The following is a 14,871-nucleotide window of genomic DNA, read 5'->3' as shown; positions in this document are numbered from 1 at the left end:
TGAATTACTCACAAGAATACATCTAGTAAAGGTAATGACAGTACATCAATGAGAAAATAGTTCAAGCAATATTAGAATACATCTTTAGTGGAATATTCATGCACCTTACATATAGGAAACAGAGAGGAGACTCAATACAAACGGGCGATATCAATTAGGAAACAAAAGCAAAAACAAACTAAGGACGTCGAGAAGGCTCACGACATATTTTCCTTATACCAAACCAATAGTGGGTGTGCGCATCCAAAAATGCTCTGAGTTGAATAAGCTCAAAGAAAACATAATTAACATTTTGATGCCTAATGCAACATTTGCACGGATAGCGAAGTATGAATCGTGCGCCCAATTGAAGTGCCTCAGCACGCATAGATAGAAAGTTTTTTTCTTCGAGTCTGAGTAGACTTAATCACATCAGGATAGATCCAGAGCTTCCGTCCATAGAACAAGGACTGCCTGTTCTGAAAGAAAAGCTTCAGCATGTTATTACGGTCCATCAAAAAAACAAATGAAACAAATAACGGTCTTCTCTTTGTAACTTCAGTATCTTGGGATAATTCCATCAAACGATGGTGATTGCCTTAATTCCTCTTCACCAGCCGGTGTAACTTGAGGAAGATAATATACTTTTGTTATCACTGGCATTGCAGATGGTGAGTGATGTTTCTTACCATAGGATGGGGATATCTTTGTCCCACCCCCTCCCCCTGCCCAGCAAGCCGTCTATATGCTGAGTGACACTCCTAAATATAGAAAGGAGGGGTATATTTTATGAACCTGTCTGTCTCTTTAGAACATACTATACCCAATGATTTTTCTAATTGTATGGAGGTAGTGACTCCCATGACTTTGTACCTCATGTATCTAATCAAAGAACAGGGAATCTAATTTTTAAGTTTTATAATTGGAAAAAGCCCTCCCTCATGGTACCTGATAATACCATATATAAAATATTAAGAATAATATTAAAGTCCTATGCTGCTTTCATAAGTTTATAAACTGCAGCCTCTCAACACTATGGGACAGATAAAGCACATTTCTCCCAGGACAAGCAGGATGCTAGTCCTCACATAATTTATTTATTTATTTATTTATTTAACATTTTTATATACCGAAATTCATGTAGCAAAGTTACATATCACTTCGGTTTACATTGTAACATTAACAAGCATGTAAGAATGCGATTACATTAGACAGGGGAAATAAACTTGGTGAACAGGGTAATAAAAAACAACGAATAAATAATAATAATAATAATAGGATTCTTTTGTGGAGCTAAGGCTATCCTGGTTGAAGGTCTAGGTGCGTATTAGATAATTTAAAGTTACGGTACATGGAGCACATATTTGGATTGATTAATTGGAGCACATATTTGGATTGATTGACATATGGGTGACATATTTGGGTTGATTGACATATGGGTGACATCATCAGATGGAGCCCTGTCACGGAATACTTTTGTCAAAGTTTCTAGAACTTTGACTGGCACACTGAGCATGCCCAGCATGCCACCAACCCTGCTGCCACCAGGGGTCCCCCTTCAGTCTCTTTTTTTCCGCGCAGCAGTTGCCTCGCGGTTAGGGGCTCTGTGAGAAATTCTCACAACTTTCCTCACGAAAATATTTGAAGCTTAACTTCTTAAAATCACCCTCACTGGGGTCCCCCATCGCGCTCCAGTCCCTCTGATGCTTGGTAAGTGATTCTTCCCGTGATTTGCGGTTGGTTCCTGGCGGCATACCTCTCGGTGCCCGATGGTCACCGACCGTGTGCCCGCTCTCTTTTTCGATGGCGACTGGGTTTAGAAAATGCCCCGTGTGTCTGAGGACCATGTCCATCACGGACCCGCACAGTGTTTGTGTTTTGTGCTTAGGTCCCTCGTACGACGTCCTTCGATGCCCTAGTTGCGCACAAATGACCCCCAAAGGCCGGCACGCTCGTCTGGACAAGATGGAGCATTTGTTTAAATCAAAACGTTCTGCTCCATTGACTTGAGTTCAAATGTCACCGACTAGAGAGGGTCCATCGACCTTGGAGATGCCCCGCCAGGAGCATCATGGAGCGGGTGACCGTCCGTCACTGACACCATCGAAGGCATCGATGTCATCGTCCTCAGTGCTGGAGAACGACTGGACCGAGCACCGAGGGAAACATCGTCACTGGCACCGACATGTGTCCCTGCCTGGTGCCGGCACTGATACCGCAGCGGCATCGACTTCCATCGAGCCGCCTGCAAAGAGGGCCCGGGGAGAGGAGCCCCCATCCTCCTTTGGACCCTGGACCCCAAGGCGTTCCCCCACCAATACCGGTGCCAGGCACTGAGCCTCCATGAATCCCCGCGGAAGCTCCGGTGATGCCTAGCCTGCCTCCTACCCCAACTGTCGTGCCATCCATGCCGGATTTTTGGGAGGAATTGGACTGCATGGTCCAAGAGGCAGTGCTGAATGCCCTTTGGGGCTTCCATTCACCACCGGTGCCGGCCCCCATACCAGCCCCCGGAACCAGTGTGCTCTATGTTCGCACCGCTCCTCGAGCGCCTGGACACCCTCATCAGTGCCCTACCAACTCAGCCCGTGCCATCGGATGCACCGGCACCGAGTCGACCATCCAGGCCTCCGCAGGTCCCAATTCCATACCGGATTCCTTGGAGGAAGAAGGGACGTCCAGCCCGATCCCACCATGGAATCCACTGATGCCGGAGCCCGTTCCAGGGCCATCGGGACTGTCTGTGCCTAAGCGCACTGCATCTGCCTTGGTACCCTTGATGCCAACACAGCCTCCTTTGATGTCGATGCTGCATCCATCGATGCCTTTTCGCCCTCCAGGTTCTGGCATCCTTCCTCCCTCAGGAATCCCGGTGGGAGAGGAAGACACTCCCTATGATCCATGTGAGGAGGCATCCTCTGTCATTCCTCACAAGATTCCGAGGAATTGCTTTCAGAGCCTTCACCTCCTGAAGAGAGGCATCATTCTGTCCTGGAGGACCTCTCTTTTGTCAGCTTTGTCAAGGAAATGTCTGAGACTATACCATTTCCATTGATAATGGAGGAGGACACTCGACATAAACAATTCATAGATGCTCCAAAAGAGGTGATGGTGATACCAGTACACGAAGTTCTCCTTGACCTCTTGCACCATCTGTGGGACCATCCAGGTCCTGTTCCTCTAGTAAACGGGAAGACAGATGCTACTTACTTGGTCCAACAAGCCCCAGGTTTTCAGAAAAGCCAATTGCCCCACCACTCTGTGATTGTAGAATCAGTCCAGAAGAAGGCTAAAAGATCCCGTCCACACTCCTCTGCTCCTCCAGGAAATGTTCAAAAGTTATTGGATGCATTGGGACGTAGGGTCTTTCAAGGGTCCATGTTGATAGCACAAATAGCAGCATATCAATTATACATGACCCAGTATAACAGAAATCTCTGGAAACAAATCCAAGAATTTGCAGAGACTTTTACCACAGCAACAACAAGAGACCTTGTCCTCCATCCTACACAAAGGATTGGAAGCAGGTAAACACGAGGTCAGAGCTGCTTTTGAAAAAGCATCCAGTCTCGGCAGTGGGCATCAGTGCTAGATGCTTGGCCTGGCTCAAGGCCTCAGACTTACGCCCGGAGGTGCAGGATAAGCTTGCGGATCTCCCCTGTACAGGAGAAAACCTGTTTGGGGACAAGATCCAAGACGTAGTGGCCCAGTTAAAAGACCATCATGAGACCCTGTGTCAATTATCAACTGTCACCTCAGATGCACCCTCCATAGCCCGCAGGGTCATACGCAGGGACGTCAGGAAGCAATTCTATAGACCAGCGCTTCTCAACCGGTGTATCGCGACACACTAGTGTGACGCCAAACACCGGCAGGGGTGTCGCGTCTCCCGGTGTCCCACTGCCCGTCGCACTTCCCTTTTCCCTTTTTCTAGCCCCTGCAGGCCAATTGGAAGCCTCCATTCTGCCTGCCCCCCGCACAGGCCAATCGGAAACCTCCTCCCTTCTACCTACCAGTTGGAGTAGGAAGAAGTGAGGAAGCCTTTGATTGGTCGGTGAGGCAGGCATCGCCTAGCCCAGGGGTAGGATGGGAGAAATAGCAGTTTCGAACTCCGACGAAGCAAGGCCGCCATAGCCTGTGGCAGTGAAGAGGAAACCCGACGCCGACGAAGCAAGGCTGCCACAGCCCGTGGCGGTGAAGAGGAAACCCGACCCTGACTGAGGCTACTACGGGAGCCCATCCCCGTGGTGGCGAAGAGGAAACCCGACCCCAACCGAGGCTACCACGGGAGCCCATCCCCGTGGTGGCGAAGAAGAAACCCGATCCCGACGAAGCAAGGCCACCACAGCCCATGGCGGCGAAGAGGAAACCCGACCGAGGCCACCACGGGAGCCCATTCCCGTGGTGGCGCAAAAAGAAAGCCTGCCGGTGTAAAGTCGCTGCGGAACTGGAGCCCATCTCTGCAGTGAAGAAAGAATACGTTTTTGGTGAGAGCGGGTGTGTCTGTGTGTGAATGAATGCCTGAGTGAGAGCAGATGTGTCTGTGTGTGAATGAGTGCCTGGGTGAAAGCTGGTGTGTCTGTGTATGAATGAGTGCCTGGGTGAAAGCTGGTGTGTCTGTGTATGAATGAGTGCCTGGGTGAGAGCTGGTGTGTGTGAGTGTGAATGAGTGCCTGGGTGAGAGCTGGTGTGGGTGTGAATGAGTGCGTGGGTGAGAGCTGGTGTGTCTGTGTGTAAATGGGTGCCTGGGTGAGAGCTGGTGTGTATCTATGTGTGATTGAGTGCCTGGGTAAGAGCTGGTGTGTCTGTGTATGAATGGATGCTTGGGTGAGAGCTTGTGGGTGTGAATGGAAGTCTGAGTGAGAGCTGGTGTGTGTGGGTGCCTGGGTGAGAGCTTGTATGTGTGGATATGTGAATGGGTGCCAGGGTGAGAGCTGGTGTGAATGGGTGCTTGGGTGAGAGTTTGTGTCTGTGGGTGTGAATGGATGCATGGGTGAGAGCTTGTGTCTGTGGGTGAGAATGGGTGCCAGGGTGAGAGCTGGTGTGAATGGGTGCTTGGGTGAGTTATTATGTGTGTGGTGTGAATGGATGCATGGGTGAGAACTTGTGTGTGTGGGTGTGAATGGGTGCTTGGGTGAGAGCTTGTGTGTTTGGGTGTGACTGGAAGCCTGGGTGAGAGCTTGTGTCTGTGGGTGTGAATGGATGCATGGGTGAGAGCTTGTGTCTCTGGGTGTGAATGGAAGCCTGGGTGAGAGCTTGTGTCTCTGGGTGTGAATGGAAGCCTGGGTGAGAGCTTGTGTGTGTGTGTGCCACGGTGAGAGCTGGTGTGAATGGGTGCTTGGGTGAGAGCTTGTGTCTGTGGTTGTGAATGAATGCATGGGTGAGAGCTTGTGTGTGTGTGTGGGTGTGAATGGAAACCTGGGTGAGGGCTGGTGTGAATGGGTGCGAGACCATTTGTGTGTGATTGAGAGCTTGTATATAAGAGACCATGAGTGTGATTGAGAGAGAGACTGGTCAAGAAGATGACTAGTGTGCGTATGCGAGAGAGAGACTGGTCAGGAAGATGACTAGTGTGCGTATGTGAGAGAGAGACTGGTCAGGAAGATGACTGGTGTGAGAGAGACCGAGACTGGTCGTGGGGTCTAATTGGAGGTGTGTGTGTGAGTGACTAATTGTGGGTGCTAAGGAAGATGACTGTGAGGAAAGAGCTTCAGCAGCCCTTGCTGCTTCTGGTGAGTGCTATTGGCCTGGAAAGGGAGTAGGAGAGTTGTGTCCTGGAGGGGTGTACATGTACGCCCAGGTGGCATTGGTGTGCGCACAGGAGGCTGCTTAGAGCCGAAGTTCAGGAGAGCTAGGCAACAGGGGTGAATAGGTCCAAGCGCCTTGCTATCTGTGAGATGTGCCGTCTGATAGCAGTTCAGTCTCTTTCCGTTTGTATAGATGCTCACAGTTTTAACTACTATAGGTTTTGCCCATGTTGGTGTGTCCGTGTGTGAATGAGTGCCTGGGTGAGAGCTGATGTGTCTGTGTGTGAATGGGTGCCATGTTGGGACATCCCTTCAGCCTATGGTGTCTCTGGAGAGGCTGTGGAGAGGGAGGCAAGGCAATGGTCAGTTCTCCTCCCCAAGGGCAGAAGCTTCCTCGAGAGAGTTTGGAAAGAGCAAGAGTGGGCCAATGGACTGTGGTATAGATCCATCCTCCTCCTCCTGGGATTTTATCAGTTGGAGAAAGTTAGACTTCGGAGAATGTGAGCTGTTGGAGGCAGTGATGTGTCTCATTCATGGAAGGTGGGGATATCCCGACCAAAGCAAACACCAAGGCATTGTGGTTTTACAGCTGCTGAACAGAACATGGTACAAAGGAATCGGAGCTCTGGTGCTGCAGTGGACTCAAGGGATTCTTCTTTGACTTCCCTCCCATGGCCTCTGGTGGACAAGGGAATACGGCAGATAGAGAAACATACAGGCAATGTGATCCTGGTAGCTCCAAAATGGCCACATCGACCATGCTTTCCAGATCTGATCAACATGGCCATTGATGAGCCCCTGAGGTTCAGATATCGGTCGACTGTTTTCCACCAGGGCCCACTATTTTTGGGTCACGCGGCTCACTTCTGTCTTGTGGCTTTGCTTCTGAGAGGAGACAACTGAAATGAAGGGGATATTCCGATCAGTTATTTCAACTTTCTGCATCCTTGACGTATGGTCGAATTTGGAGGATCTTTGAGTCCTGGTCTGCTGTTGCCTGTCTATTCAGGCTACAGTGTCACATATTTTGGCTTTTCTACAGAAAGGTTCTGGTCAAGGGAATGGCCTTTAACTCTCTTGAGTATCCAGGTAGTGGAATTGGGTTGTCTCCAGGGTAAGGTGCAAGAGTATCCTCTGTCCACACATCCGGATGTTCTATGGTTTCTTCAGGAAGCTAAGAACTTGTCTTCTAAGGTGCGGAACATTTGTCCATCTTGGAATCTGAATCTAGTCCTTAGAGGATTGTGTGAGGCTCTGTTTGAACCACTAAAGAGAGCTACGGTTAAAGACTTAACTCTTAAAGTGGTTTTCTTGGTTGCTGTTTTTTCAGCCAGGAGAATTTCGGAGCTCCAGGTGCTGTCGTGTTGAAATCCCTTCCTACAGATGTCTGATTCGGGGGTATCTTTATGCATGGTGCCTTCTTTTCTGCCTGAGGTAGTCTCAGCATTCCATCTTAGACAGTAGAGCTTCCAGCTTTTATGGATTTGGATTCCTCTACGCCTCATGCTGGGGAGCTTAGGCTCTCAGATTGGAGGCATGCATTATTGAGGTATCTAAAGGTCACTTATTTATTTAATTAATTTATATATTTATTACTTTTATATAGCGTCGATCTGTAGACAATCTTAACGATGTACAATAGCTAAAATGCAAATTAAGATACAATAAATAATCAAGAAAAATAATACACTTTAAAAAAACATAGTAAAGAGATAAAATAAACTAAAAAGAAAACATTAAGAAAGTAAAATAGAATAAACTAAAATAAAATAATATCAAAAGGTCAAATAAAGGTCAGATTCCAAGATGGACACTTATGATTTCCATAGATCGCATCTTCTCTTTGTAGATCGTATCACCTCTTTGTATTGTGGAGTGGTGGAGAGAAGGGAAATAAGTCGACTAAGGCTACAAGTGTGCATTGGTTGAATAAAGCGATCGAGTCAACTTACATTTCTAATGGGTGCCTGCTCCCGGGGCACACTTGACTCGTTCTCAGGCGACTTCTTGCACTGTGTCACATCAGGTGTCTCCATGCATGAAATTTGCTGGGTGGCTACTGGAAGTCGTTGCCCACTTTTGCTAGGCATTATCGTTTGGATGTCGGGACACTGGCTTCCATGTGCTTTAGTGAGATTATTCTATGAGCGGAACTCTCCACGTCCCACCCGAGTTAAGGGAAGCTTAGGTACATCTCAGGCGTCTGGACTGATCTGGGTACATACAGGGAAAGGAAAATTGGTTCTTACATGCTAATTTTTGTTCTTGTAGTACCACAGATCAGTCCAGAGACCCACCCATTTACTGGGAGGAGAGTCTGTCACTCTACTGTTGCTTTGTATATAGTGCGGGGTTGGAGGTTTTCAATGCTTATGTTTAATTTGGGAAATGTATTTTCCGTTGGCTTTTTGGGCAACATCGCCTTCTTCCGGCTCATTGGAGGAGAGTGAGTTTGCTTAGAAGCTTGCTTAGAAATTTATGGGTGTTGCTGTCATTTTGGCTTGGGTACAGGTCAGTACTGAGGGACTGCAGGTGGCACATTGGGTTATGTACAGTGTCAGTGAAACTTTCTCTGTCTCCATCTGCTGGCAGGGAGGGAAAACCCAGGAATCTGGACTGATCTGTGGTATTACAGGAACAAAAATTAGCAGGTAAGAACCAATTTTCCTTTTTTGAAACAGCTTTGAGATTATCAGTGTTAGTTATAGATTCCAGAAGAGAGCACCAGGCCTACAGGAATACTTATGTGACAAGTTGGCGGACACTCCATATTCGGGGGACAAAGTAAAGGAAACTGCTGACCTTATTAAAGATTGTTGCTCAGTCCTCCAAATGCTATCAGCAGCTACTTCTGAGCAACAGTCTGCTCATAGTAATTAACTTCCACAACCTTACAGAAGGCAATGCTATTCATTCCTAGCAACAATTTCAGCAAGGCAGACCATGCCCTAGGAAAAGGACCTAAGCAAGATCCACTCAGAAAACCACTCATAAATCAGAATCTAATTTTTGACGGCACAATTTTTCATCTCTGCATCCAGTTTGAAACTTTTCCAGTGATGGGAAGAGTATTCTGTAGTGTGTGTAGTGGGTTATGTTCTTTTGTGTGTGTTTCTGAGATAATAAGCAAGCTAGAGAGAGTTAATTCTATTGGCTGTCTTTCCTTCCTTCCCACCTCACTCCCACCCACCCCAGCTCATCCTTTGATTTATAGGCAAGAGACAATTTTCATTAAAAATCAATCAGGCTCTTATTTAAACTACACTATTGTACCAGCCCTTATTGAGAGTTCAGTCACCCCCACTAGCAGATTAAGAGTGAATACGCCAATAAATTTAAAAGACTGTAATTGTACACATTCCTATTCCTGTAGCAACCTAAACTTAACAAGAAACTCAACAAAAGTAAGGTGAAGGCAGCAGTCCAGCAGAAAGAGAGGGGTCTTCTAGTCTTTTGCATTGAGTGTCACATGTCTGAGTTTTTACCCGCTGGTAATAGGTTGTATAAGTGCCCCTGTTGCAAAAGGCTCCTGGCTGTCTGAGAATGAGTTTGAAGGCTGGGCAGACTTGGAGGAACTGAAGCAGACAGAGAGGTATATAGATTAGAACTTCAGCGACATAGTAGCCAAGTCCCAACTTGTCTGGCAGCCCTGGTGCTGCCTTGGATCAGGATGGTCTCCTGGTTGGAAAGCATCACCCTGGTGTAGCAGGATGTGATCTTGTAGCAAGGACCTACTCTCCAGGAGATGCATTGTCCTCTCGCACCAATGGCTAGTCTCCCAGGGCTACTGCCTAGGACGGAAGGGTTAGGTCGGCTGTCATAGTTGGTGATTCAATTACTAGAAATGTAGATATCTGGATGGCTGGTGGATATGAGGACTGCCTGGTGCGAAGGTGGCGGACCTCACATATCACCTAGATAGGATTTTAGAAAGTGCTGGGAAGCAGCTGGCTGTCATAGTACATGTGGGCACTAACATCTGCAACAGAGTGGACATGCCGGAAGGAGTGGAGAGAATGAGACGGGATTTAAGGAAGCTGGAAGAGTGGTCGAAGATATGGCAGCTGAGATTCAATGCCAAGAAGTGCAGAGTCATGCATATGGGGAGTGGAAATCCGAATGAACTGTATTCGATGGGGGGAGAAAGGCTGATGTGCATGGAGCAGGAGAGAGACCTTGGGGTGATAGTGTCTAATGATCTGAAGTCGGCGAAACAATGTGACAAGGCGATAGCTAAAGCCAGAAGAATGCTGGGCTGCATAGAGAGAGGGATATCGAGTAAGAAAAGGGAAGTGATTATCCCCTTGTACAGGTCCTTGGTGAGGCCTCACCTGGAGTACTGTGTTCAGTTCTGGAGACCGTATCTCCGAAGAGACAGAGACAAGATGGAGGCAGTCCAGAGAAGGGCGACCAAAAGGGTGAATGGTCTTCATCGAATGACTTATGAGGAGAGATTGAAGAATCTAAATATGTACACCCTGGAGGAAAGGAGGAGCAGAGGTGACATGATACAGACTTTCAGATACTTGAAAGGTTTTAATGATCCAAAGACAACAACAAACCTTTTCCGTCGGAAAAAAATCAGCAGAACCAGGGGTCACTATTTGAAACTCCAGGGAGGAAGACTCAGAACCAATGTCAGGAAGTATTTCTTCACGGAGAGGGTGGTGGATGCCTGGAATGCCCTTCCGGAAGAAGTGGTGAAGACCAGATCTGTGAAGGACTTCAAAGGGGCGTGGGATAAACACTGTGGATCCATAAAGTCTAGAGGACGTGAATGAAGAGTGGGTGGCTCGCGGGAATGACGGCTACTGCCTGGAAATAATACCCTTATTCAATAAACATACTCATGGTTAATGTGACTCCAACATTGCTCTAAGCTTCAACGGCAAGAGGAAACGTGGAAAAAGATTTGCATTCACAAAAAAGCAGGGAGTAGCTTGCTTGTTACGGCGGTTACTACCTAAAACCAAATAAGCCTGGTACTTCACTTTCAATGCATATCCAGCATAGCTCTCTGCTTCAACGGCAGGGGAGAAAGACTGATACATCACGCATATCCAGCATAGCTCTCTGCTTCAACGGCAGGGGAGAAAGTCTCATAGTTAACTTTTAATGCATATCCAGCATAACTCTCTGCTTCTACGGCAGGGGAGAAAGTCAGATACTTCACTTTCAATGCATATCCAGCATAACTCTCTGCTTCAAACGGCAGGGGGAATGAAGAAAAGTAGATCTAAATACAGACAACAACCAACAAGGTCTGAATTATTTAGTCTGGGTAAACAAATAAGCATGGGTATAGCTTGCTTATTGCGGCGGTTACTACTCCTAACTAATTAAGCTAGATATTTCACTTAGAGGCAGTTCCAACACTGCTCTCTACATTAATGGTGTGGGTGGAAGGGAAATAGAATCAAAAGGTTACTAAGAGCCAAGAGTAACAGATAAGTATGAGAAAAAAAAAAAGTACAAAACTTGCTGGGCAGACTGGATGGGCCGTTTGGTCTTCTTCTGCCGTCATTTATATGTTTCTATGTAACGACATAGGAAAATGTGGGAGGGAGGTTCTGGAAGTCAAATTTAGGCTTTTAAGTAGAAAAGCTGAAATCCAGAACCTCCAGGGTGGCATTCTCTGAAATGCTCCCTGTTCCACGTGCAGGTCCCCAGAGGCAGGCAGAGCTCCGGAGTCTCAATGCGTGGATGGTGCAGGGAAGAGGGATTCAGTTTTGTAAGGAACTGAAGGGGAAGGTGGAGTCTTTTCTGAAAGGATGGCTTCCACCTTAAACAGAGTGGAACCAGGCTGCTGGTACTAACTTGTAAAAAGGAGAAAGAGCAGCTTTTAAACTAGAACAAAGGGGAAACTCACAGTCGTTCAGAAGTACGTGGTTTGGATGGAGATATCTTCAAAGGATACTAATGAAACAGGAGAGTTAGGGCATCCCAACAGAGAGGTTCCAATAAAAGCAAACATATTCCATGTGCCTATAAGTAAAGATTCACCTGAGCTAAAGGATTCTAAATTATCCCTATCAACTGAAAAGCAGGTTGTTAATACAAACAAAAACCACACTTTGAAATGTCTGTATGCCAATGCCAGAAGTCTAAGAAGTAAGATGGGAGAGTTAGAGTGTACAGCAGTGAAAGATGAGATTGACATAATTGGCATTTCAGAGACCTGGTGGAAGGAGGATAACCAATTGGGACAGTGCTATATCAGGGTACAAATTATATCGCAATGATAGGGAGGATCAACTTGGTGGGGGAGGGGGTACTTTATATCTGGACGTGCATAGAGTTCAACAGGATAAATATTATACAAGAAACTAAATGCACAGTAGAATCTTTATGGGTAGAAATCCTATGTATGTTGGCTAAAAGTATATGTTGGCGTCACGACGTAGACTGTGGACTCTTGGCCTGAGTTGGTGTTGTCGCTATCTGAGGGAGGAACCCCTCGCAGGTCACCAATGTCAGGAAGCGAGACCGGAGGAAGACGGGGGTCAGCTGAAGCTTCATCACTACCAGCCCACCTTCCCCACAGGTCGAGCCCATGGGTTCTGGGTGGGCCCCTGTGGAGATACTCTGGAGTATGGTCAGTGTGTCTGAGGGTTCGAGGCAGGCGGCTAGCAGCAGGGTGATGCCCAGAGCGAGGTTCGATGGCAGGCGGCTGGCTGGCAGAAGTCCAGTCCGAGGTCCAGTGGCAGGAGGCTAGCAGGCAAGGTGAGGGCCAGTCCGAGGGTCAGAAGCTAGAGAGATCCGTCCAAGGAGTGAAGGCACAAGGAGCAAGGAACTGGAACAGGAATCGGGAACTGGAACAGAAGTACTTTGAGGATGCAGTGCAGGATCCCGAGAGGAAGCAAAGCAGGAGATTCGTTCCCAAGTCATCTGGGTTCAGCCCGGAGGAGCCTTAAATAGGCCCGAGTTGATGATGTCATCCTCCAGGGCGGGCGCAGGTTTCCTGCCGTTGGCCCTATAAATCGCGGCCGGAGCCACGTGCGCACGAGTAGGGGGAACCCCGGGCAGGGCCGGAAGCTGGCGGGGTTCCTTGTGCCTGCATGGCCGGGGAGGCCCTGGTATCAGAGAGTGCGAGCAGAGCTGAATAGGGGAGACAGGGCCGCTGAAGCCAAGGACCCGGGGGCTGGCGGCACGGCAGGGAGGCATTGCCGAGCAGGAGGAGCCGGCCTAGGGGTTCCTTGGTCGGTGAGTGGAACAGTATAGTGATAGGAGTGTTCGACCATCTACCTGACCAAAATGAAACAAACAAACAAAACATTAAAAACAAATTTGTTCTTTTCCTTTTGAAACTAATGAAATGAATTTAGGTCCCCACAAAATGAATGGAAAAAAATAAAATGAATTTTTCTCTTTTGCACGTCCTTACTGATCTTTATATTTTGCTTCTCTTTGGCACAGGGAGAAATATCAAATGACCAGGATGTAGTGGAATATATAATGAGCCAGCCAAATGTTGTCCCAAGAATTAACTCTCGGATTTTGGAGTCCGAGAGGCAGTACCTGGACTTAACAGCAACCAGTGAGTATCAGGTGCAACTGACACTAAACCACTTTCAGCTAAAGCAGTTCAGATTCTTTGAGTTCATGATACTGCTACAGAAATTCTTGCGTGAAGCGTATATTCAATTGATATGTGCATGCGTTAATTTTGTAGGGGAAGGTTTTAGCTTAAACTGTCTCTTTTATCCAAGAATCTAATGTTCAGTACCTTGCTGTCAAACGACATTTGAAAGATGTGCTATCTGAGAACCAAGTCAAATATCAGTATACTTTTCTAATAAGGCTATGGCCTCTTCTATTTATTCTTTGAGATAAATGTCATGGCCAGAGGTAAATTGGATAAAACGAAACAACTTCCTGGCTTCACACAAAGACAAAAGGTTCAAACAGTTATCCACAACATACAGAATACCTTTGGGGAATGGTTATTAAAAACTATATCTTCATATTATCGCATGGCATGCTTGGTTAGGTGCCATTTAGACCACTCACACTAGAGAGAGTAGACCATTGATTAAGTTGTAAGTGCTCGTATTTTACGTTGTATAAGTAATTATGTAAGGTAATCCCTAGAACTTTATTTTATGCCATTTAGAGTTTAAAAGGGTTTGGGGGCAAGTTCCTGAAGGAAACGTTAATAAACATGAGCCAGGTGGATTTGGGAAAGCCACCACTTGTTCTTGGAAGTTGCCAACAAGAAATGGATCTACTGTTTGGGATCTGTCAAGTACTTGTGACTTGGATTAGCCGGTAACGGAGGCAGGATTCCTGGCTTGTTGAACTCAGCATGGCATATTAAACATTCAAAAAAGTAAAGTATTACCGTTTAGTCATTTAAATGTCTGATATTTGCTGGCATGAGCCAGAGATTCAATAAAGTTGGCCTACATCTGACTTCTGGGTTTCTCTTTTCGGGCGTGCTGTGCTGCTCTCTACATTGAGGCAGGCTGTAACACTGTTGGCCAGCCTAGGTAGCGTGCAGGCATGTTAAGATGTATTTACTTTTATGCTCCATTAATTTTTTGGTTTTCTTATCTATGACATACTGTTTATTCATGTTTTATTATTTAAGTTGTGCTGTTTATGATTTATTGAGTATTATTGTGTTGTTCTACTTTAAGGTGGTCAAACAAATCTAATAAATAATAATGAGGGAAGGGGAAAGGGAGCAGAAGGGGATGATGGATGTGTGGGCACGTCAGGGGGGGTAAGAAGAGGTGCAGGGCGGAGGGGATAGTAAGAGCTGGTCCAATGGAACTCCTCTGGGTTTATGTTGTTTAACCCAGTGTTTCCCATCCCTTTCCTGGAGGCCCACCTAACTGGACTGGTTTTCAGGATTTCCATAATGAATATGCATGAAATAGATTAGCATGTACTGGGCCTCCAATGTGTGCAAGCCTGTCTCATGCATATTCATTGTGGATATCCTGAAAACCCGACTGGCAAGATGTGCCTCCAAGAGAAGGTTGGGAAACACTGGTTTAAACAATAGCCATTTGATTTTCTGTAGCTTAAATGGTTAACCTTTTAAAGTGATATTTCCATCCTTTATATTGTTATATGGGGGACATGATTTTCACCGCGGTTTTGAGGAAGTTGCGATACAGATGGCAATTTTTTCCATGTG

At 46.7% G+C, this 14,871-nt stretch overlaps 1 protein-coding gene across 2 annotated transcripts in view; it reads left to right on the top strand.

Moving 5' to 3' along the window:
• The window catches only part of UGGT1 (UDP-glucose glycoprotein glucosyltransferase 1), a 246,543-nt gene that overhangs the window by 89,853 nt on the left and 141,819 nt on the right, over positions 1-14,871 (top strand). For both annotated transcript variants that reach the window (XM_029615446.1, XM_029615445.1), the window contains exon 19: positions 13,143-13,263. In XM_029615446.1, coding sequence (XP_029471306.1) covers positions 13,143-13,263 — 121 coding nt within the window. The remainder of the gene's footprint in view (positions 1-13,142; positions 13,264-14,871) is intronic.

Source organism: Rhinatrema bivittatum, chromosome 9 (genome assembly GCF_901001135.1).
Source record: "Rhinatrema bivittatum chromosome 9, aRhiBiv1.1, whole genome shotgun sequence".
In the NCBI taxonomy this organism is placed as follows: domain Eukaryota; kingdom Metazoa; phylum Chordata; class Amphibia; order Gymnophiona; family Rhinatrematidae; genus Rhinatrema; species Rhinatrema bivittatum.
Note: the sequence above shows the minus strand (reverse complement) of the source record. Positions and strands in the feature narration are given on the sequence as shown.